General features: G+C 46.3%; 1 protein-coding gene across 2 annotated transcripts in view; it reads left to right on the top strand.

The window, feature by feature from the left end:
• Positions 1-21,210, top strand: part of LOC115467337 (solute carrier family 22 member 16-like) — a 108,089-nt gene extending 86,879 nt beyond the window's left edge. For both annotated transcript variants that reach the window (XM_030199211.1, XM_030199210.1), the window contains exons 4-8: positions 1,075-1,627; positions 3,191-3,318; positions 9,432-9,541; positions 16,309-16,408; positions 20,586-21,210. In XM_030199211.1, the coding sequence (XP_030055071.1) occupies positions 1,075-1,627; positions 3,191-3,318; positions 9,432-9,541; positions 16,309-16,408; positions 20,586-20,774 (1,080 nt within the window). In that variant the 3' untranslated portion in view covers positions 20,775-21,210. The remainder of the gene's footprint in view (positions 1-1,074; positions 1,628-3,190; positions 3,319-9,431; positions 9,542-16,308; positions 16,409-20,585) is intronic.
• The last annotated feature ends 2,155 nt before the right edge of the window (positions 21,211-23,365 follow it).

Raw genomic sequence — 23,365 nt, 5'->3', positions numbered from 1 at the left:
TACAGCGCTGCGTAACCCTAGTAGCGCTTTAGAAATGTTAAGTAGTAGTAGTAGTAGTAGTAGCATATGATGAAGCTATAAAGTTGTAAATTTAATACAAATCGGAGAAAAGTTTTCTTCACTCAATGTGTAATTAAACTCTAGAATTCGTTGCCAGAGAATGTGGTAAAGGCGGTTAGCTTACTGGGGTTTAAAAAAGGTTTGGACGTCTTCCTAAAGGAAAAGTCCTTAGCCCGTTGTTAAATTGACTTGGGGAAAATCCACTACTTTATTTCTGGGATAAGCAGCATAAAATGTATTGAACTTTTTTGGGATCTTGCCAGATATTTGTGACCTGGATTGGCCACTGTTGGAAACAGGATGCTGGGCTTTATGGAACTTCGGTCTGTCCCAGTATGGCATACTTATGTAATCTAAAGAACCCCTTCTCCTTTCTGTGTAGTATGATAACCAGGGAAGCAGGAGACAAAGACAAGGCATTTGAACCAGGCTGAGTTTTTAGACCAGCACAGGTTCTGTCCAAGAGATTTCTCCTCTTGCCATTGTCAATTACTGGTAGGTGGTCCAGCCTCTTGTTCAAGAAACTGTGGGGTGGGGATGTAAAAGTCAACATAGAATACTATGGTAAAGCTACTAGAACAGGGGTGTCCAACCTCACCCCTCACCAGGTCGGGTTTTCAGGATTTCCCCAATTAGTATGCATGAGATCTACGTGCATACAATGGAGACAGTACATGCAAATAGATCTCATTGGGGAAATCCTGAAAACCCAACTGGATTGCGGCCCTCTAGGACCGAGGTTGGAGAACTCTGCACTAGAAATCTCTGCAGTTCATTAACGGAGCAGAACCTAGAACTGTATTAGAACTTCCTTTCTCTAGGGTGGTCCTGGCCACCTTGGGAAGGTGGTGCTTCTAATATTGGGTGAACTGTAAAAAAGCAACTTAACCTTTCCTTATTATATTTCTTCCATATTCAATAGAAGTGACTGAAGAGGTGACACCAGTGGCAGACGGCATACCGAGAAGACGGCGCTCATGAAAGTTGCCTCAATCTCCTTTGTTTTTATTTCAGGTCTCCAGTGGTTACCTGGTGGTCGTTTTTGTCTATGTGACAGAGTATGTAGGCATTAAAGCTCGGACCTGGGCCTCCATGCATGTCCATGCTGCATTTGCCGTTGGAGTCATGATCGTGGCACTTGTGGGGTACTTGGTGCGCACCTGGTGGATCTATCAGGTCTGTCTGTCCATAACGACCCTGCCCTTCATCATCTTTTGCTGGCTTCTTCCAGAGACACCGTTCTGGCTTCTCTCACAGGGAAGGCACGAGGAAGTAGAAAAACTGATAAACGTGATGGAAAAATGGAATAATATTAGCACCCCTTGCAAGCTTTCCGAGCTATGTCCAACTCACCAGGATGAGCCAGTCAGTGAAATAACAGAGAAGAAGAAGAAGGCGCCCTCAGTAAAAAATCACAATCTCCTGGATCTGTTCCGCACCTGCACCATGGCAAGGAGGACCTTCTCCATCTGGTTAGTTTGGTTCACCGGAAGCCTTGGATACTACGTTTTCTCTCTAAGCTCTGTCAATCTAGGAGGCAACGAATACTTAAATCTGTTTCTCTCTGGTAAGTCCCTTCTTTAAAAATATTTTGCTGTTATGATGTCTTAACTCCTCTAGAGCTGGGAGATGGTGCTATATTGCTTATCTACTGAGAGACCAGGGTAGGTACATTAGTCTCTGCTGCTCCAAGGGCAGTTATACTACTCAGGATTTCCACCGTGAATATTCATGAGGTCTAATACTTCACATGCTTTGGCTATTCTATGATTCAGACCAGTGAACGATCCTTGAGGGCTGGAGTTTGACATTCTGGACCAGAGTGACAATCTGGCTCCAGGACATAAAAGATGATTGGTCAATCTTGGTTTAGCCTTCAAATCATCTGTCCACTTGTCAGAAATGGCTTTTTAATAGTATTTGACTGACTGGAGTATTCAAAAGATACTACCACTAGAGGCAAACCCTCTTGTGGTAGTACCACAAGACCACCACTAGAGGTCAGGACAGCCATTTTGCATTCATTCACAGCATAATCATTCATTCATGGCATAATCAAATATTAATAGACCATTGTGTTTTGAGTACAAACGTATAAACCTTATGTCATGGTGTTGTAAGCGTAGAATAATGTTATGGATGTGACACCAAAAACTCTAAAAATAATCATAGTAACTGCGTGTCGCAAAAAAGAACCAAAAGTAATGCCCAAAGACAGCAGGATAAACAAACGATAAATGAGTCCTCTGTTAAACTTGGAGTGCTAGCGAAGCACAAGTTTTATTTATTTATTATCTTTTAGCGCCCTCACTATTTCTTTTATTTTTAGCGTCCTGATACTTGTGCTTCACTAGCACTCCAAGTTTAACAGAGGACTAGTTTATCGGTATGATTATCCTGTTGTCTTTGGGCATTACTTTTGGTTCTTTTTTGCAACACGAAGTTACTATGATTATTTTTAGAGTTTTTGGTGCGTAGTAAGGTGCAGGTATGAAGGCACCATATACTGGTGGTCTTGAGAAAGACCTTTGTACTCATAAAAGAAAGCACTCTTCGTGTTGCAAAAGTCCGAAATGAAGTTGTCCCAGTGTCTGGAGTTATTGGTTCACTCCCCTTCATTTATTGCTTGTGGGATTTTGCTATTCATCCACCCAGGGGAGCATGCTTGGCCCATTATCTGAGTGTATCAAGATGGTGGTGTCTGCGTACAGAAGCAATTAAACCTCCTTGGGTGGGTGTAGATGGCTTCAGCCTTGTCACGTGATGTCATCTCCTGTCAATCAAACCTGCTTGGGTTCTACCTGAGAGTAGAGAGCTGAATCATAAGGAGATTTAAAAAGAGAGGTGGCAGTAAGCGAGAAAGAGAGATAATGGAAGTCACCCAAAGGAGAACCAAGAGGAAGGTGAACAGAGGTGGTGGTCTAGGAGAGTGCAGAGTTCTAATGCCTAGAAGATAAGCAAGGCAGCACAGAGATGGTGCACATGAATGTTGCAAGGTAGCGGGGATCCACTGGTCACCATACTGGGTCCTGCAGAACCACCAGTGAGGCTGTGTGGAACATAGCATTACTATTACAAATATTTAGGCGGGATATACATTAATAAAGACATTTCATGTGATGAAATACAGGTGCTGTGGAGCTGCCATCGTACATCGTAGCCTGCCTCGGGATGGACAGACTGGGCCGAAGAAACACACTGGCACCTTTCCTCCTCCTAAGTGCAGTCATCTGTGGCATAATTATGGTTATTCCCCAGGTCAGTATTTCTAATTAGAAGGAATGACCTTAAGGTAATTATCAGATGTCAAATCAGCCAAAGAGGAATCAGGATTTGCTGGGCACAGTTGTCCTTCTGTTCCCTTTACCATAGGACGGGGATACAGGAGTTAAGGCCTCAAGTGCTGCAGACAGGCCAAGTTTTCAGGATACCCCTAATGAATATGCATAAGATACATTGGCACACAATGGAGGTAGTATCCATGCAGATTTCTCATATGCATATTCATTAGGGATATCCTGAAAACCTGGCCTGTTTGTGGCACTTGAGGCCTGAACTCCTGCATCCCTGCCATAGGAGCTCAGAATGTCACTATTTACATTGAATGGCCTGAATAACACCTGAAACATTGAATGAGCACAGTTTTTTAAAATTGCAAATAGGCTACCAAATCCCTCTTGGGTTTCCATTGTGTCAAAGGTCCGAGCTACAACTGTTAGGTTCCTCTTACAGGCTCCTGCTGTGCCAAGGGGTGGTAGGTGGTACTACAATTCTCAGCTTCCTGCTGCTGGCTTCCATCAAGTTGAGGGAGGAGGTGGAGCTACAACTCTCAACTCCCTCTTACAGGCTTCCACTGTGCCTAGGGGTTGAGCTGCATCTACTGGCTCTCTCTTATAGGCTCCCACTGTGCCAAGGGGTGGAGCTACAAATCCCAGCTCCCTCCTACTGGCTTCCATCAAGTTGAGGGGGGAGGTGGAGCTACAACTGTCAACTCCCTCTTACAGGCTTCCACTGTGCCTAGGGGTGGAGCTACAAATCCCAACTCCCTCCTACTGGCTCCCATCAAGTTGAGGAAGAGGTGGAGCTACAACTCTCAGCTCCCTCTTACAGGCTTTCACTGTGCCTAGGGGTGGAGCTACAGCTACTGTCTCCCTCTTATACTACTACTACTACTCAGTGTTGCCAGGTGGGCGGTTTTACCGCCCAATTGGGCAGTTTTCCGCGACCCGCCGCGGGAAGTTTTTGCCCGTGGCGGGTCGCGGTTTTTTGGGCTTCTTTTTTTTCTTTTCCGTGGTTTTTCGGGTGGTTTTTTCGGCCGCGGGGGGCGGGGTTAGTGACGTTTTGGGCGGGGTTAGTGACGTTCTGGGCAGGGCCGATGATGGGGGAGGCGGGGCCGATGACAGGGAGGCGGGGCCGATGATGGCGGGGGCGGGGTTGATGACGGCAGGGGCGGGGGTGATGACGCGGGGGTGGGGGTGTCAGGGGCGAGGTTTGAGTTTGGGTGGGTTTTGGGCTGTTTTTAGGCTGGATTGGGTGGGAAAAAAATTTTCCACCTGGCAACCCTGCTACTACTACTAATCATTTGTATAGCGCTACTAGACGTATGCTGTACACATTATATACAGGTACTTTCTCTGTCCCAAGGGGGCTCACAATCTAAGTTTTTTGTACCTGGGGCATAAGTACATAAGTTCATAAGTATTGCCATACTGGGACAGTCCAAAGGTCCATTAAGCCCATCATCCTGTTTCCAACAGTGGCCAATCCAGGTCACAAATACCTGGCAAGATCCCAAAAAAAGTACAAAACATTTTATACTGCGTATTCCAGAAATAGTGGATTTTCCCCATGTCCAATGTAATAATGGTCTATGGACTTTTCTTTTAGGACACCGTCCAAACCTTTTTAAAATTCTGCTAAGCTAACCACTTTTATCACATTTTCTGGCAACGAATTCCAGAGCTGAATTACACGTTGAGTGAAGAAACCTTTTTCTCCGATTCATTTTAAATGTACTACTTTGTAGCTTCATTGCGTGCCCCCTAGTCCTAGTATTTTTGGAAAGTGTAAAACAGAAGCTTCACGTCTACCCGTTCCACTCCACACATTATTTTGGAGGGTTAAGTCACTTGGCCAAGGTCACAGGGAGCTACAGGTTGCCAGGATCAAAGCCTGCTGCAGTAACCGTTAGGCTACTCCTCCACTCCTTACAGGCTCCCACTGTGCCAAGGGGTGGAGCTACAAATCACAGCTCCCTCCTACTGGCTCCTATCAAGTTGAGGGGGAGGTGGAGTTACACCTCTCAGCTTCCTCTTACAAGCTACTACTAAGCCAGTGGTGGAGCCTCGGTTACTAGCTCCCTCTCACATACACAGTTAACACATTTTCAATAAGAATATTATACTTTAGCAGTACATGCAAATCAATCTCATGCATATTCATTGTGGAATTCTTGGGCTGTGGCCATTGAGGAATGTGGTTGACCACCCCTGTCCTATTCTATAAGATAGCATGTAGCTGCCAGGGGGCTTGCATGTGGGAGGAGCACAGACATGTCTCTAACATACACGTGCATTGCATGGCATATGCCATTGCCCTGGTGTAAACGGTCACACAGTGGCGTAGCAAGGGCAGGACGGTGGAGGCGATCCGCCCCGGGTGCATGCTGCTGGAGGGTGCAGAGAGCAGCCGCGCACCTATTGGCTCCGCTGGTTCCCTGCTCCCTCTGCCCTGGAACAGGTTACTTCCTGTTCCGGGGCAGAGGGAGCAGGGAGCCAGTGGAGCCGACAGGCGTGCAGCTGCTCTTTGCATCCTCTAGCAGCCAAGAATGAACCCGGGGGGGGGGGGGGGAGCTTGATGCACCGGGGAGGGGGGTGTCATTGTGCTCAGGAGGAGGGGCTTGATGCGCCAGGGAGGGGGGTGTCATTGTGCTCGGGGGGGGGGGGGGCTTGATGCACCAGGGAGGAGGGTGTCATTGCTCCGGGGGGGGGGGGGGTGTCGTGCTGCACCCTGGGGGAACGGACACCGCTGCACCTGGGGGGGGGGTGCGCAGCAGCAATCCACCCCGAGTGCGGTCACACCTAAATTTAGGCATGCCAGTTCAGGCTTCCACTAGTATTCTATGACAGCACCTCAGGGCATAGATAATGCCAAAGTGGAGGTGCCAAGTTATAGAATTGCTCCTTTTGTGTTCTGATAATGTGTCTTCCATGCATTACTGAACAGTTAGCTAAAACACCCAAAAAGAAGCCTCGCTTTTCTCAATTTCCAGCCATTTATTCCAAATAAGTAAACAAGTAACTTGCTGCATGCGGACAGTTGAAACAAGAGCTCTGCCCTGGCAGGACGAGTCTTTGTAACTGGACATTGATCAGTTGGCAGAAGAGACTGAAGGGCTGGATACTGAGTAACTGAAGAGATGAAGGTTGGATTTCTGAATGGATGGATGTTGAAGACCACGAGAGATGAATGTGAGAGACTGGACGGATGGATGTTGGGCTTCAAGTAAAAGGAGAATGTGTCTCCAGAGGTGGAGAGAGAGGGAGGGAGAGCCAGAGGCTGTGGACTGTGTGCTCCTAAATCTAAGATGGAGAATTCTGGAGTACAGGGAGGGGTGCAAAGAGTACCCTATAATGCTATGGGGCTGCAAATGGATTAATAGAGTGGAATGGAGGAGCAGCCTAGTAGTTAGTGCAGACCTTGATCCTGGAGAGCTGGGTTTGATTCTCACTTCAGCTCCTAGTGACCTTGAGTGAGTCACTTAACCCTTCATTGCCCCAAGTGCCAAAAACTTATATTGTGAGCCCTCTAGGGACAGAGAAAGTACCTGCTTATAATGTGTACAGCACTGTATACATCTAGTAGCACTATAAAAATGATTAGTAGTTACCTTGTCTGAATTGCAGATCTCCTAGTAATTGGAAGAAATGGGTCACATGCAATGTTTGACCTACAAAAACAGATGATAAAATAAATGTAAACATGCAACACACAACTGTGAGGGCAAAGCAAAATAACCCCATCCACTCTAGGCTTCTGTGCAGGGGCCACAGCCTAAATTAATTTCCACTGCCACTGTGGTTGGAGAATAAATCACTGGAACCCAGTTCCCTTTCACCTCAGTATACACAGAAGAGAGGGAAAGGTTTGGAACTCCCATGTGTGCCATTCAAAGTTGTTAGATCACAAGAGGATTGTGAAAAATTCGAGGACCTCATGAGACTGGGCAATCAAAAGCAAGGTGGCATTTAATGCGAGCAAGTGCAAAGTGATGCATGTACAAATCAGAAACTCAAACTATAGCTACATGATGCAAGGTTCCACTTTAGGAAAAAGATCTAGGTGTCATCATTGATGATACGTTGAAACCCTCCACTCAGTGTGCAGCAGCGGCTAAGAAAGCAAATAGAATGTTAGTATTTATTAGGAAAGGAATGGAAAAGAAAAATGAGAATGTTATAATGCCTTTGTATTGCTCCATGGTGTGACCACACCTCGAATACTGTGTGCAATTCTAGTCACCACATCTCAAAAGAGATACAGCAGAATTAGAAAAGGTACAGAGAAGGGCAACAAAAATGACAAAGGGGATGGAGCGACTTCCATATGAGAAAAAGCTAAAGAGGCCTGGGTTTTTCAGCTTGGAGAAGATATGGCTGAGGGGAGGGAGGTATGATATAAAATACTGAGTGGAGTGGAATGGGTAGACGTGAATTGCTCGTTTTCTTTTTCCAAAAATACTAGGACTAGTGGGCATTCAATGAAGCTACTGTCACGATGGTGACTGTTTCCTTGTCTGTGCTCACCTCGCCCTCTGGTGGCCAGAACCGGTGGCTGCTATGGACTGTCACACGTTCCAGACTTCAGCCCAGTCCGGTCCGGATCTTCAGGGCTGCCAGACTTGCTTTACTTGTTTGTGCCTGAACAGCACCCTTAGCTGCCTTGTGATTCCTGCAGCTTGAACTTCAGCTGCTGATGGGCTTTATTAACCACCTGGAAACTTCTGTGTTTGCCTTTGCATCGCCTAAGATCTCTGGGTTTGTTGGTGTGCTCTGTGCACTTCTGCCTAGTCCAGTTTCTTGTCTGAGTTCCTTGTCTGGTTCTAGTTAGTCTGTGTGCAGTTTAGCTTTGGTTTTATTGCTTATTTCCTAGTCTTGTTTCTGGTCTGTATTCCTTGTCTAATTCTTGGTTGTCTGTGTTTCTTTCTTAGTGGCTGCTTGGCAGCTTTCAGTCCTGACTCTTACCTGTCTGTGTTTCTTTCTTAGTGGCTTGTTGGCAACTTTTAGTCATGACTCTTTCCTGACTGTGTTCCTCTCTTAGTGGCTGCCTGGCAGCTTTCAGTCCTTGTTCTTGAGCCTGTTTGCTTTCTACCTAGTGTGGTATTGTTTGTCTGAGAGTCCTAGTCTAGCATTCTGCCTAGCCTCCCTTGTGTATTCTAGACCCTGTGTGTATCCTATTGGTATCCAGTTCCTGCCCTGTCCTGTAAGTCCTGCCGGCCGCTTGCACCCAGGGGATCAACTCCTGGGGAACGGCGGTCAAGCGCAGATGAAGTCTAGTTGTTCCTGCTCTGCCTGTTCCAGCTTGTTTGCCTCAGCTACAACTCCAGTCCGGGGTTCCAGTCCTGTTCTGCCTTGTCTCTGGTTTGGGGGTGGTTTTGCCTGCCACTGCCACTCCACAAGGGCTCAAACCCAGTGTTTCCGTGAGAAACCTAACAGCTACTAAGTAGTAAAATTTAGAACAAATTGGAGAAAGTATTTCTTTACTCAATGTGCAATTAAACTCTGGAATTTGTTGCCAGAGAATGTGGCAAAAGCAGTTAGCTTAGCAAGGTTTAAAAATGGTTTGGACAGGTTCCTAAAAGAAAAGTCCATAAGCCGTTATTAAGATGAACTTGGGAAAATCCACTGCTTATTTCTAGGATGAGCCGCATAAAATTTGCTTTACTTGAGATCTTGCCAAGTGCTTGGGCTTGGATTGGCCACTGTTGGAAACAGGATACTGAGCTTGATAGACCTTCACTGTGTCCCAATATAACAATGCTTATGTTCTTATGGAGTGGGAGGTGTTGGTGGGACCAGTAGTGAATAGGGGTAGCGTTAGCAGAAATCCATCAGTTGTTGGAGAGGGCAGATTTCCTAAGAATTGTATACTTTAAGAGATACCAGCCCTTTTCTCTTCTAGCAGACGTACACTCCTGCCTATTAGGGCACTTTGTCCTTTGGTGACCTTAGCTTACCCAGAATCTCAGGGGCCTCTGGTCAGATCACTAATACCTGCTCCTTCACTGTAGAGGGGATAAGGTCAACACTCATGGGTCGGGAGAAGGGAAGCTACTACCATTCAGTAATGCTCCTGTCCTCCTCATTCCTCAGGACTTCAGTGCACTTCAGATTGCTGCCAGCATGACGGGCAAGTTTACCATTGGGGTGGCATTCGGTCTCATTTACCTGTACACAGCAGAGCTCTACCCAACCATCGTACGGTAAGAGGCTTTTTGGCTTGCGTCATCCTGTGGCTCCATTATAAGCCTAATATGAGCATCACCTTTACGATTATCTTTACGTCCCAGGAAAATCCTTTACTGAGCCATAAATGCTAAATAACTGGTACAGATGCTCTTAGGAAGCATAAAAACACATCCCTGCATTATTTGACAAGAAAGTTTAGCCCTGCTCTGGGATTGGATGGGAATGATGCACCTGCTGATCTCTGGCCAATCAGCTGCATCTGATGTCACAGGAGTCATTGTCTTCTTCCATGGCCAAGGACTTAAAGATGCTTTAACCATTCAAACATGCCCATCTGCCTAACAAAGTAAATTTGAATAAACCAAATAAGATTGAGCAGCACGCTCTCCTCTAAACCTGTCCACCCTCAGGGATGCAGCATAATGATGGAGGTGATGCCTGAGCAGTGAACGGTTGCATGGCTAGAAGTCCAGTGTCATTCCTAACTGTGCAGTACCCAAGAGCTGGGCTTTCTGTTAGGAAAATTTGAATTGAATCTCTCACCAAAGAAAGCCACACTCTCAGGACTCTGAGCAAATTCTGCACAGAGAGACAAACCATCAGGGTAGAAATCCCGATGCAGTCTGATCTAAAACTCTCAAATGCTAACTTAAATAGACAAAGAACTCCATCAACAGGTGCATATTTTCTAACTAAGTTTTAATGAGGTAAAAAGCAATCACTTCTTCTTACCTTTGAAGTTATGTTTCTCTACTAAGATAAGTAGACTTCTAACTACTACTACTACTACTATTAAACATTTCTATAGCGCTACTAGACTTACGCAGCGCTGTACAAATTAACATGAAAAGACAGTCCCTGCTGAACAGAGCTTACAATCTAAATTGGACAGACAAACAGACAGCTAGGGGTGGGGAAATTGCAGTGGTAGGGGTGATAAGTGAGGGTGTTGAGTAAGAGAGTCATGGTTAGGAGTCGAAAGCAGTAGCAAAGAGGTGGCTTTAAGCCTAGACTTGAAGACAGCCAGAGACTGAGCCTGACGTACTGGCTCAGGGAGTCTATTCCAGGCATAGGGAGCAGCGAGATAGAACTCATTAACTCATTAAAACATACCAATGGGATGATATAGTTGAGCGGGTTTTTCTGACTAGCAAGCTTTTACAGCTGCAAAACTTCTGGTCACCATTTAATGAGGTAAAATACATAAACATTTCTTTGCTTTTCCCTCTAATGGCTACTTAGATAAGGCTCAATCTATTTCCTTGCTAACAATCTAGTGAATTACAGTCATGGCCTATGAATGACTTTTCTTTACTCTACTCTGCAGTAAGGCCTAACTAATTCTAACATGCATTTCTCTAAGGCAAGCATAAGGTACAGTACATACGTAGAATAATTTCATTTTTTTATAACACTTTCTTTCTAGCCATTTCTTGAGGGCTGGGTATTCATGGTGCCACCTGGTGCCTGTGATATTTCTTAACAGAATTCTGCCAAGATTCATTATTGCCTTCTAGCACTCAGAGCACCTGGTCTTTCCTAACTCACATATTAACCCAACATGACCCTGCTTGATTTCTGAGATCCAACAGGTTCAGGCTTGCCCAGGCTACTGTTGCTGGAAATGAGTCCAGAGTAATAATGGCTTTGGAAGACACTGCATGTATTCAGGAGCATAGAAATAGACAAGAAGTGGGGGGGGGGGGGGGTAGGATGTACATAAATTTTGAGAAATAAAATTTGTTGTAACATAGTAAATGACGGCTGATAAAGACCTGAACGGTCCATCCAGTCTGCCCAACAAGATAAACTCATTTTACATGGTATGTAATACTTTATATGTATATCCGAGTTTGATTTGTCCCTGTCTTTCTCAGGGCACAGACTGTAGAAGTCTGCCCTGCACCGGTTTTATTCTCCAAATACCGGCGTCGCCACCCATGTCTGCTAAGATTCCATAGATCCATTCCTTCTAAACAGGATTCCTTTGTGTTTATCCCACGCTTGTATGAATTCCATTACTGTTTTCATCTCTACCACCTCCTGCAGGAGGGCATTCCACATATCCACCACCCTCTCTGTGAAAAAATACTTCCTGACATTACTCCTGAGTCTGCCCCCCTTCAACCTCAATTCATGTCCTCTAGTTCTACCACTTTTCCGTCTCCAGAAAAGGTTCGTATGCAGATTAATACCTTTCAAATATTTGAACGTCTGTATCATGTCACCCCTGTTTCTCCTTTCCTCCAAGGTATACGTGTTCAGGTCGGCAAGTCTCTCCTCGTACGCAAATCCCATACCGTTTTCGTAGCTTTTCTTTGCACCTCTTCCAGTTTTTTTACATCTTTAGCAAGATACGGCCTCCAAAACTGAACAGAATACTCCAAGTGAGGCCTCACCAACAACTTGTAGAGGGGCATCAACACCTCCTTTCTCCTGCTGGTTATGCCCCTCTCTACGCAGCCTAGCATCCTTCTAGCCACGGCCATCATCTTGTCACATTGTTTCTTCACCTTCAGATCCTCCGACAAAGTCTCTCTCCTGAGTCGAGCTTGCTAATCTCTCCCCTCCTATTCGGTATCTCTCTTTTGGGTTTCTACACCCCAAATGCATCACTCTGCACTTCTTGGCATTATATTTTAACTAATCAATAACAAATAGTACTGTTCTATATAAATTACAAAATCTTTATTAGTGAAAATAAATCAGTGCATTAAAAAACTACTAAAAAGAAACCCTGCAACTCACTCGCATAGCCATCCACACCACACTTATACCCTCATGAACCCTAAATTGCAGTTTCTTCAGTCTCTGTATATCGTGAGTGAGTTGCAAGGATACTTTTTAGTAGTATTTTAATGCACTGATTTATTTTCACTAATAAAGATTTTGTAATTTATATAGAACAGGAGTACTATTTGTTATTGATATTTTAGGTACTTCCTATTGTATGTATATCCCCTATTAAGATTAAGATTATATTTTAACTGCCAGACCCTTGACCATTCTTCTCATCGTTTCTACGCCCACCAGGGTATCCACTCTATTGGCTATCTTCGTGTCATCTGCAAAAAGGCAAACCTTTCCTTCCAACCCTTCCGCAATATCTCTCACAATTATATTAAACAAAATGGGCCCCAGCACTGAACCCTGAGGAAACCCACTGCTCACCATCTTTTCCTCCAAGCTGATTCCATTTACCACCACCCTCTGCCACCTGTTGGTCAACCAGTTTTCTATCCAGTTCACCACTTTTGGTCCTAAGTTCAGCCCTTTCAGCTTATTCATGAGTCTTCTGTGGGGGACCGTATCAAAGGCTTTGCTGAAATCCAAGTAGATTACATCTAGCGCACGGCCTTCATCCAGTTCTTTTGTCACCCAGTCAAAGAAGTCAATGAGATTGGTTTGGCAGGATTTTCCTTTGGTAAAGCCATGTTGCCTCAGGTCCTGTAACCTGTTGTCTTCTAGAAAGTTAACTATCCTTTCTCTCAGCAGTGATTCCATTACTTTTCCTACCACCAATGTGAGACTTACCGGTCTGTAGTTTCCCATTTCTTCCCTGTCTCCACTTTTGTGAAGAGGGACCACATCCGCTCATCTCCAATCTCACGGAACCTCTCCCATCTCTAAAGATATATAAGAGTCCTGCCAGGACCTCCCTGAGCTCCCTCACATATCATGGGATGTATCCCATCTGGCCCCATAGCTTTGCCCACCTTCAGATTCTCCAGCTGTTTATAAACTCTTTCTTCCGTAAATGGCGTAGTATCCACTCCATTCACAGATATTCCTTCAGCAGCCAACCGCAGTCCTTCACCAGGATTTTCCTCCGTGAACACCGAAGAGAAGTAATTGTTTAGCACATTCGCTTTATCTTCATCACTCTCCACATAGCCATTCTCATTATCTTTCAGTCTCGCAATTCCATGCCTATCTTTTCTCCTTTCTCCAATGTATCTGAAAAAGGTCTTGTCACCTCTCTTTACATCTTTAGCCATTTTTTCTTCCGCTCGCGCTTTCACTAGCCATATTTCCCTCTTTGCTTCTTTGAGTTTAATCCGATAATCATTTCCATGATTCTCTCGTTGCGTTCTTTTGTATCAGACTGTCTCTCTTCTATGTTTGTGCAGCGCTGCGTATGCCTTGTAGCGCTATAGAAATGCTAAATAGTAGTAGTAGTAGTAGTAATTTCTTGAACAAAGCCTCTTTTGCTCTTATTTTTTCAGCTACTTGGTTTGGAAAACCATATAGGCTTCCTGTTTCTCTTGGTTTTGTTTACTTTCCTCGCGTAAAGATCAGTTGCCATATTTATAGCAGCCTTCAGCTTTGACCACTGATGTTCCACTTCTCCTACGCCTTCCCATTTCAACAGCTCCTTTTTCAGGTATTACCCCATTTTATCAAAATCAGTACGTCTGAAATCCAGTTCTTTTAGTTTTCTGCATCCACACTGTGCCTTTGCCCTTATATCAAACCATATGGTGTGATGATCACTATTACATAGGTGGGCACCCACCCGGATATTAGAAACAATTCCTCCATTCATGACCACTAGATCCAGCATCGACCCTTCCCTCATGGGTTCTGTCACCATTTGTCTGAGCAAGGCACTTTGACAGGCATCCACAATCTCCCTGCTTCTTTCCAATTCTGCAGATGAGATGTTCCAATCCACATCAGACAAATTGAAATCTCCCAACAATAGCACCTCCCCTTTCATACCAATCTTTTGAATATCTTCTATCAGATCCTTGTCTAGCTTCACCATTTGTGCCGGAGGTCTGTAGATAACTCTCATGTGGATAAAGGTTCCATCTTCTCTTTCCAGGATGATCCATAAAGCTTCTTCCTTTCCCCAGGTTCCCCGCATTTCAGCCGCTCTGATATTGTCTCTCACATACAGCGCCACTCCTCCACCCCTGCGGCCCTCTCTATCCTTTCTAAAAAGATTATAGCCCGGTATAGTCCCATCCCATTCAAGAGAATCATTCAACCATGTCTCTGTAATAGCAACAATATCCAAGTTTTCTTCAAACATCAGGGCTTGCAAGTCTTGAACTTTTTTACCTAGACTACGAGCATTTGTGCTCATTGCTTTCCATCTGCGTAGAGAGTTTAGGTGGTTTTCTGTATTTAGATAACCTTTCCCTCTGCCATCAAGTTTATTCTGGGAGTGACTTTCTGAATTCCCTTGTTTCCTTTTGTCAGCCCCGCCTTCTAGTTTAAATGTCTAGAAACATACTGTCTGAATTTCTCCCCAAGGATCCTTTTTCCCGTCACCGAAAGATGTAGCCCATCATTACAGTACAACCTGTTATTTTTCCATGTATTACCCTATGCCCCTATGTGATTAAAACCTTCTTCTTTCACCAAGACTCAAGCCACTTATTGAACTCCACTGTTTTGTGTAGTCTTTCTTCTCCCTTCCCCCACGTGGGAATTATTTCAGAAAAAGCCACAGTCCAAACCAAAGATTTCAGTCCCTCCCCAAGCTTCTGGAATGCTCTCTGTGCTGTAAACTTGCTATTGTTGGCCAGGTCATTTGTCCCCAGGTGAATTACAACATCAGAATTTGAAGCCTCGCTCTCTTCTCGGATCACTTTCAGAATTTGGTCGGTACATCTGGTAGCTGAAGATCCTGGAAGGCATTTCACTAGGTTGGAACCCTTGAACTGTGTTCCTAAGTTAATGCCTCTGATAATGGAGTCTCCGATCAGTAAGAGTTTTCTGCTTTTCACCAATCTGTCATTTTTGGGGGGATGTTTCTGGGGTTGTGCTACTTTCATTGCCTCTGGTTCCACCACAGTACTTCTTTTTTCAGCATCATAATGATGCAACGCCGCAAAAGAATTTGACAGGGTCAAAGGTTGGGAAGGTGAGAGCTTCTGTGTCACAGATCTTAGTCTACCTGAGCCTACTGCGACCTGTCTATTCCTCTGTTGTTGCATTCTCTGTGGCAGTGGTAAATTGGCAGAGAATTGATTAATCCTGGATGCTTTTTTAGTTGAAGCTAATTCTTTCTTGAGTTTGTTGATCTCATCTTTCAAAGCTGATAATTGGGAGACAGATAGGACAAGCTCTAAGGCTCCAGATAGTTTGCCTTAGGATTAAAGCATAACATGTACTGCACTGAATAAAGGACATAGTAACAGTAATGTACCACAAGAGATCAGCAAAAGTGGTCTTCTATTAGTGAAGATAATATTTATTGTTGATAAGGAGGAAAGACTGGGAGAGAAAGCTCTCTTCTTCCAAGTCCCCCTGAAGTTTGGCAATCCAAATGCTTCCATTTATACCCTTAATCACATATGAGGTCATTAATCCATCTACACAGAATTTTATAGCATTAGCAAAACTTCTGTTTTTAGAACGCTGAACTTAATATAAGCAAATATGCTACAAGTCTAAAGTATAAAGTACAATGGAAAAAAACTATTACATTGTGTTTCTCAAATACATTTAATAATAGAGTAACATTTATAGCCTGTTCTCTTCAGTTAAACACAGAGTTGTTGTTGATTTACTTTTCCAAAAGGAGACATCTATCATAATACTTCTTTAACCTCTCTTATCTAAAGCTCTTTCTTTGTCTGCAGTAAAGAATGACTTCTATTTGTACATTCTGGCCTTCTTTTCACTAACCTAGCATTTGTCAATCCTCACATAAGACAATTTCTAATATTTTGCTGACAAAAAATGTTAACTCTAACTTTTCCAGTTCCACAGGGGCTCTCTTAAAACTGTAGTACTAGGCTAATAATTGTTACGGGTGGTATTTCAGGTCTCTTGCAGTTGGCAGCGGAAGCATGATGTGTCGCATTGGAAGCGTGGTCGCCCCTTTCTGTGTTTACTTGGCTGATGTCTGGGTCTTCATGCCACAGGTAACCTCAAGCGCAGAATGTACCTGTGCTTTGAAAAAGTGCCAGCCTCTAATAACCTTTTTACTGATTGATTACCAATTCGATCAGAAAACATCTTTGTATTAACTGCCCAGAGTCATGGATGGACTTAGGATAGGGCAGCCAGGACACGTAGCTCAGATTCTGCTTAGGGACAACAAATAGACTTCTCTGGACATGATTCTATGGGACACTGGATTTGAACATAGGAAGGTCCCAACAATTCCCATTTGGCTCACACACTGAGCACACAAGGTCATTACTCAAGACTTGGTCAAACTAATTTCAACTCTAAAATTAGAGCCTGATCACTGTAATGAAAGGTACTCACTGCTGTGATTGCTTAGGAAAGTATGGCATGCCATAGGACTAGTTATGGCAACTAGTTACACGGACTACTTCTACAGCCCTCTGTACAGTATCTGATCACTGCCCTCTTCCCTCCCCCCCAAACATACAGGCATTGATGTGTGTAAATTAGCAACTTGGCAAGGCTCAGGGAAACTTGGTAACCTGAGCTTGTAGCCAGCTGTCTTCAGGGTTTGTGACAGTGGGGGACCATGTGGTGGAGGGAAATATATGTGCAGGAGAGCCAACCCATGAGCTTGCAGACAGCCGCTAAAGGTCCTGCTGGACCTGCACATAGCCAGCAGCTCTCAAGCACATCTTGTTGCTTTGATGGTTGCTGCTGTGAGCCAGTGAGTATTTGTGGGAACTGGTAAGGAAGTTTGGAGAACTGTGGGGGGGACAGAAGAGAGAGAGATGCAGGAACAGGGGGTCTGTTGGGGAAGGGGGGTGGAGGCAGAGCCGTAGCGAGGGGAGCTGACACCCGGGGCGGGTCGCCGCTGCGCACCCCCCTCCCGGGTGCAGCACGGCGCACCCTCCTCCCGCTGGAGCGCACCCCCCCCCCCGAGCGCATACCTCCCCCCCCTCGGAACGCATACCTGCGGCGAGGGACGGGCGGGAGGGCCGATCCGCCCCGACTGCACGTTGCTGGGGTGTGTCGGCTCCGCGCTGGTTCACTGCTCTCTCTGTCCCGGAACAGGAAGTAACCTGTTCCGGGGCAGAGAGGGCAGTGCACCAGCGCGGAGCCGACACCCCCCAGCGGCGTGCACCCGGGGCGGACCGCCCCCCCGCCTCCCTCTTCCTACGCCACTGGGTGGAGGATAGGGTTACCATATGGCATATGGCTCCAGAAAAAGGAGGACGGATTGAGCCATCCGGGTTTTACTTCCATTGCTTTGCAATGGAAGTAAAACCTGGCTGGCTCAATTCCTTCCATTGAAAGCAATGGAAGTAAAACCCGGCTGGCTCAATCCGTCCTCCTTTTTCTGGAGCCATATGGTAACCCTAGAGGAGGACAGGAGGGAACAGAGATATGCTCAGGTCACAGTCTCCCTTGGAAGCATGAGTTCAAATCCCACTCCTGACAAGCCTGAGCTCCTTTCCTTCCAGTACCCAAAAACTGCATGGTTCCAGAGTTCAAATCCTGCTAGTGATTCTTGTGACAAGATTAGCATCAGGAAATGTCAACTTTATGGCCATGTATTTGAACGTGCTCATGGTTCTAGCTTTATAGAAGAGGAGGATGAATGATGAGGAGCTGCCACACAGGCTCTCGTTGCCCCACCCAATGAACTCAATCATCTGCCGGTGAGGTTTGGGGATCCCTGCCAGTCATGCTACTTCACCAAGCTGGTTCTATTTGTTGTTTTACTGTCCCCACCCCCAGTCTCTATCACCCTGGGCAACTACCACATTTGCCTAGTGGTATAGCCCAAGGAGGTTTAATTGACAGGAGATGGCATGACATCACAAGGCTGAAGCCTTCTCCCTCAGCAGCTGCCATCTTAATACACTCAAAACAATTCTCTGCCACATCTGCGTGCCTGAGGTTTAGTCTAGCCCTGATTAATACACCCCTCCCCCACCAAAAAAAGCCCCAACCTGGCATTTAAAAAAAAGCAGCCTGGTGGTCATTGTAGATGGCAGCAGCTGTAAAGTGACAGTGGCGTGGCAGGATAGCAGTGTCTCAGTAGATAAGAGCCTGGAGAGTGGTGGTGTGCTGCGGGAGCTGGATACTGCGTCTTGTCCTCAGGCAAAATTAGGGAGCTATCCCATGGTTTCTACCCTTCGCTTCCCTGACGATGAGGCGGCCATTTAGGATTCTTGTGGAGCTGTGAGAGCATGGCAGGTGTATGACTTGCTGGGTTTGGGGATTTAGCTTGGTAACGGGCAAGAGGTGTGCTGGAAAGACCTGAGAGGAAGTGCAAGTATTGTTATTATGGCTGTTATGGGCCTGATTTAATTAAGCTTTCTGCTTTGGGAAGCAATTAAACCTCCTGGGTGATAAGAAAAGGTCTGATTCACTGTGTTATCTGCACTGACTGTGGCAGCTTAGCTCCTGATGCAGAGGGTCAGTTTCAGTAATCTGGGATGTGTGTATATGTGTAAGATACAGGAGCAGTGAATGTTTAATTTTACTATTAATACTATGTTGTAAATTCTTCTCTTTTTTACATTAATCTCCGGATTTATTACTTTGGCAACAAATGGAAAACTGTCATGCCAACTTAAGTCATTAAGGGCCCTTTTTAATAAACGAGTGAGCGGAAGAGGGTGGAAGATCTGTTCGAGTACGAGGGCTGCAAAGTTGGATGAGGCATTTATAGGCGTTTGCTATTGTTTTGGGTGACTCAATATGGTAGCAGGTTCCGCCTACTGGCTTCAGGCCCTTGCAATGGGCCAAGCTATCTCCTGTCTACTAAACCTCCTTGGTATAGCCAGCTTTGTACTTCACTCTGTTGGAACTTGGGCCTTGTTTACTAATGTGTGTTAAAGTAAACATGAATTAGTTTGATTTAATGATTTAATGCAGTTAAATAAGGCACAGCCCGTTATTCTCAATGGTTCTCGTGTCCTTGGAGCATCTTGGTCCATTTCCCACTGTCTTTTCTGCTTTGCGTCCTTCGTTGGGATTTTAGTGTTCCTCCACCACAGTGGCCTTTCTTTGCACAAATGCCCAAATTCTGCCAATAAAAATGAAAGAAGTGGGAATAAAAACCAGGCTTATCAAAAAAACTGGAACCAGTGTGCCTGGGAAAAAGGCTTTTTTTCTGTGGCAAAAAATGGACGTGCGTCAAAATTAAAATGAGTGCGTGTCCATTTTCAGCCTGGGACCTTACCACCACCCATTGACTTAGCGGTATGAATCTCACGCGATAACTGGGCGGTAAGCATCAGTGGCAGGGGCTAGTTCCAATTTGACACACATCCAGGTGCCTACAAACCTTAGTAAAAGGGCCCCTTAAGTTAAGCATGTCAACTTGTGGCCTGCCCATGCTCCACCCAGACTCCCCCTGTTAAATACATCAGATATGTGTATTTAAGCTCATAGCTCGCACTTACACACGTATGTTCTGAACACTTACATGCATATGTAAGCAGGGACATATCTGTGTGGGGCCCCCGTAGATTTGGCCCTGAACCCCCCTGCCGACGACCCTCTCCACCCCCCCCCCTCCTGCCGCCAACCCGCCATCGCCTATCTTTGCTGGCGGGGCACCCCAACCCCCGCCTGCCGAGGTCCTCTCTTCCGTTGCAGCAAAGCTTCCTGTTCTGAGTCTGACGTCCTGCACGTACAACGTGCAGGACGTCAGACTCAGAATTTGAAACTGAAGGAAGCTTTGCTGCAACGAAAGAGAGGACCTCGGCTGGCGGGGGTTGAGGTCCCCCGCCAGCTTTGCAATGGAAGAACCTCGGCTGGTGGGGGTTGGGGTCCCCCACCAGCTTTGCAACAGAAGGACCTCGGCTGGCGGGGGTTGGGAGTCCCCCACCAGCAAAGATAGGCGGCGGGAGAGGTTTGGCGTCGGGAGGGGGGTGGAGAGGGTCGTCGGCAGGGGGGTCATCGGCGTCGGGGGGGGGCTAAAATTTGCCTCTCACTCTGGCTCTGGCCCCCCCCCCCTCCTGCCAAAGTCCAGAAACGCCTCTGTATGTAAGTGTCACCCCTCAGTGTGGATGACCACATCAAGTCCTTCTTTACATCCGATCCTCAAAGAACATACAGCCTGCAGAGACTCTCTAACTTCCTATCTCCCCACCCTCCTCAATGCACGTTATCATCAGTCATATACTATGTATATCATTTGCTGTCTTACAGTTGCTGGTAGGCTTCATGGCACTTCTTACTGGGGCGTTGACGCTGATGCTTCCGGAGACTCTGGGAGAGCCACTGACCAGTACCATGGAGGAAGCTGCAGCACTGGGAGCAAGGAGAGACAGGAGAGCGCAGAAGGAGGAGACGGCCTTCAGCGATGTGGCATTAGAAAAACTGGAGGCCCCTGTCTGAGTTTCAGTGTCAGGACAAACATACATCCCTACCACCATCACCCAGACTGCTGCAGGATCTAGGGAATCCCCACTGCTATAGCCCTGAGTGAGGGCAGGTCCCCTAGTTAACTCCCACTACCATAACTTGGACTGGGAACCACTGCATGGTCGTTGCCTATCACTCTCCTCCTGACTAGGGTCATTGGCCCACGAAGCCAGGGTCTGAGGAGCTGCTGTACCTGATTTGCAGAAGCTTCAGGCTGTATCTTCAGGAAGAAGTCCCAGTTTTCAGTGTTTATGTGTTTGATGTATATTATTTGGGAACTTTTCATCCTTATCTGTGATTTTTTTTAAAACTGTTATAACAGAACATTGTTTTGGGTTCAGCTCTTCCACAAGAATCACCGTGTACTTTTCCAGATGATAATGTGATAAAGACAAGCAGCTTTGTGGCATCATTATATTTCACTTCTAGCATCACGCGGGGCGAACAGAAATTACTGGCAGAAAATGAATAACACCTGCTAAACAGCGCTTCTACATTCAAGAGAGAAAGAAAGACCGAAAGGCGTGATAATAAATTGTCAGGACCAAATTGTCCAGCTGCTCAGTGGCAGAGGGGAGGGATCTGGGTTCAATTCACAGTTCGGGTCCTCTGTTTCCCAGCCACATTTCGCTGGGAACACTGCAGAGGCAACGTTTACAGTCCCAGTCATTGTGCGATGGTGCCTCCTAGTGGTTGGGTTTAAGGCCCATGATTGTAGGTTTCCAGAAGGAGCAGTGGCAAAGCATATGCTAGGCCCCTTCCCGAGGACCATCGCTACAATGATGGGACTAAAGTGAGTTGGGACTCAGGGCCGGTCCTAGGGTCTCTGGCGCCCCCCAGCAGACTATGAGTTGGCGCCCCCCCCCCCAATCTCCTTAATCTCTTCTCCCACCCTGCCCCTGTCCAGCGATTCTCCTTCGCCCCATCCCCCACCGCCCTTGGTACTTTAAATCTTTAATTTACCTCCGTTCCAGCAGCCACGTCATTTGAAAGCCCTGCCCTGTCTCTAGCCTTCCTTCCCTCGTGAGTTCGTTCCCTCGGAGTCCCGCCCTCGAGGAAATGACATCAGAAGGTGGGACTGCGGAACGAAGTAACGAAGGGAGGGAAGGCTAGAAACAGGGCAGGGCTTTCAAATGACGTGGCTGCTGGAACGGAGGTAAATTAAAGATTTAAAGCACCAAGGGGGGCGCAGTATGGCGGCGCCCCCCTGCGGTGCTTACCCTGCATACCGGGTTTGACCGGCCCTGTTGGGACTGGAACTAAAATAGAAGAAAAGACCCCGGGTAGCTGCAGTGAAGTCTCAGGGTGTCATAGCCTAGCAGACAGCTTCCAGTTGAATTGCAAGAACAAACGAATGGAAAGAAATTGCCACAAATAAATGCAAGTATCTTCCACTTACGGAGCACGGCATATGATGATCATAATAGTCAACCAGTCTGTCCAGTTATTTACATACCCGCAGCAACTTCTTCTTTTTTTTTCACCATAACCACATGATGGGGCCTTTTCCTAACTGAAGTCAAGTGCTAATGCATGCCTAACGCTGCAAGAGAAAGGATGTGCTGAAATCTCTACATACTAATCACAGGTTAAATACGTTTTTCAAAATTTGAAATGGTGTCATGGCAGAGAGTGGGTGTTCCTGAGCTAACCAGTTAGCACCAGCGGCATAGCCAGACTTCGGCAGGAGGGGGGGTCCAGAGCCCGAGGTGAGGGGGTACATTTTAGCCTTCCCTCCTGGCGCCGCCAACACCCCCCCCCCCGCCATTGCCAACCCCCCCGCCACTGCCACCACCGCCACCAACCCTGCTGACAACCCTCTCAACCCCCCCCCCCCCCGCCGCTGCCATCGCCTACCTTTGCTGGCGGGAGACCCCAACCCCCACTAGCCAAGGTCCTTCCGGCGCAAGGCTTCGTTCTGTTTCTGTGAGTCTGACATTGTCAGACTCAGAAACAGAACGAAGGAAGAAGAGGACCTCGGCTGGCGGGGGTTGGGGTCCCCCGCCAGTAAAGGTAGGTGGCGGCAGGAGGGGGGTTGAGAGGGTCATCGGCAGGGGGGGGGGTCAAAGTTGGTGGCGGGGGGGTTAAAATGTGCCCTCTCACCTTGGGCTCTGGACCCCCCTCCCGCCGAAGTCTGGCTACGCCCCTACATTGGGCACGCTTAGACGCTTATGTGGCTTCGTGAAAGGGCCCCTTAAGTTGTTGCTGCATTGATTATAGTTTCAAGTTTTGTGCATTGAAAGATTTTTTTTATGCCAATGATGAAGAGTTGTCGGTTGCCAAGGGTGTTATTGCCTTGAACTCGTTGAGGCTTTTTCCTTTCAATGCTTAATATAAGCTTGGTGCATTATTAGTTGAAACATTCTAAGAACAATTTCGATAGCTGTATTTGTGAGTAGCATTTTGAGTTCTTACCCCATTTTTTGCTTGCTTGAGTAGAAACATTAGCACATGGCCTGCTAATGCAGAAAATTGGTAAAAGTGGCCTTAGCATGTGGGAAAGACCCATCTAAGGGTCACTGCAGCTTAGTAAAAGCATCTCTATGTAAATTAAGCCAGTGCAC

The sequence above is a fragment of the Microcaecilia unicolor genome, chromosome 3 (genome assembly GCF_901765095.1).
Source record: "Microcaecilia unicolor chromosome 3, aMicUni1.1, whole genome shotgun sequence".
In the NCBI taxonomy this organism is placed as follows: domain Eukaryota; kingdom Metazoa; phylum Chordata; class Amphibia; order Gymnophiona; family Siphonopidae; genus Microcaecilia; species Microcaecilia unicolor.
The sequence above is the reverse complement of the archived record's forward strand: the minus strand, read 5'-3'. Positions and strand labels throughout refer to the sequence as shown.